The 753-nt window shown below is 39.0% G+C and overlaps 1 protein-coding gene across 1 annotated transcript; it reads right to left on the bottom strand.

The window, feature by feature from the left end:
* Positions 1-303: 303 nt before the first annotated feature.
* CBG25011 lies at positions 304-552 on the bottom strand (the record flags this gene model as incomplete). Its single annotated transcript, XM_002648610.1, has 1 exon — positions 304-552. A coding segment is annotated over one exon (249 nt), but the record flags the coding sequence as incomplete, so codon positions are not given.
* Between the last annotated feature and the right edge of the window lie 201 nt (positions 553-753).

Genomic DNA, 753 nt, shown 5'->3' with positions numbered 1-753 from the left:
GCTTAAAAGTTTCAGATTTTTCCAGATTTTCAGCCAAAAAAATGAGGGTTAGAGACCCCATAAACCAAATAGGCAAAAAATGGAAAATTCCAGGCATTTTTAGAAAAATCAAGAAAAATCCAACAATTTCGGTTGAAAATTTAAAGCTGAGCAATTCGACTATTTTTGGTCAATTTGGTGCATTTTTAGCGGTTTTTAGTTTAAAAAAGGGGGCAAAAATCGTCATTTTTCAGCCATTTTGACTCAAAAAACCTCAAAAAAGCTCAAATTTTCTAGAAAAATCTGGAAATTTCTCAACAAATTCTAAGCATCAACATTGAGCAACGCCGAAAACTTGTTATTCCCGAGTGGCGTCTGTTTCGCCTCCTTCTTCTTCTCCTTCTTCTTGTCCTTCTTGTTCTTTTTCGGTGTAGACGGCGTCTGTAGAGCGTCCTGCTGAGCAGCTGACGCGTCTCCAGATGACGACGTCGTCGTCGTCGTCGGTTTTGATGCTTCTGCGGATTCTGAAGGCGGCTTTGCGGTGCTAGTTGACGTCGTCGTTGTTTTGTCATCCTGAACGTTGAAACATTTGAAAAAACGTCGTGAAAAATCGCCAAAAAATGACAACTGTTCATGACAAAAAAACATTGCTTTTTAAGCTGAGCAATCGGCCTTCTAGGCTCATTTTCAGCCAAAATTCCAAATTTCTAGACTCATTTTAGGTCATTTAAGCTCATTTTTAGTCGAACATCGAGCTTCCAGTTTCATTTTCAG

Source organism: Caenorhabditis briggsae, assembly GCF_000004555.2.
Source record: "Caenorhabditis briggsae AF16 supercontig from assembly CB4, cb25.NA_333, whole genome shotgun sequence".
Classification (NCBI taxonomy): domain Eukaryota; kingdom Metazoa; phylum Nematoda; class Chromadorea; order Rhabditida; family Rhabditidae; genus Caenorhabditis; species Caenorhabditis briggsae.
Note: the sequence above shows the minus strand (reverse complement) of the source record. Positions and strands in the feature narration are given on the sequence as shown.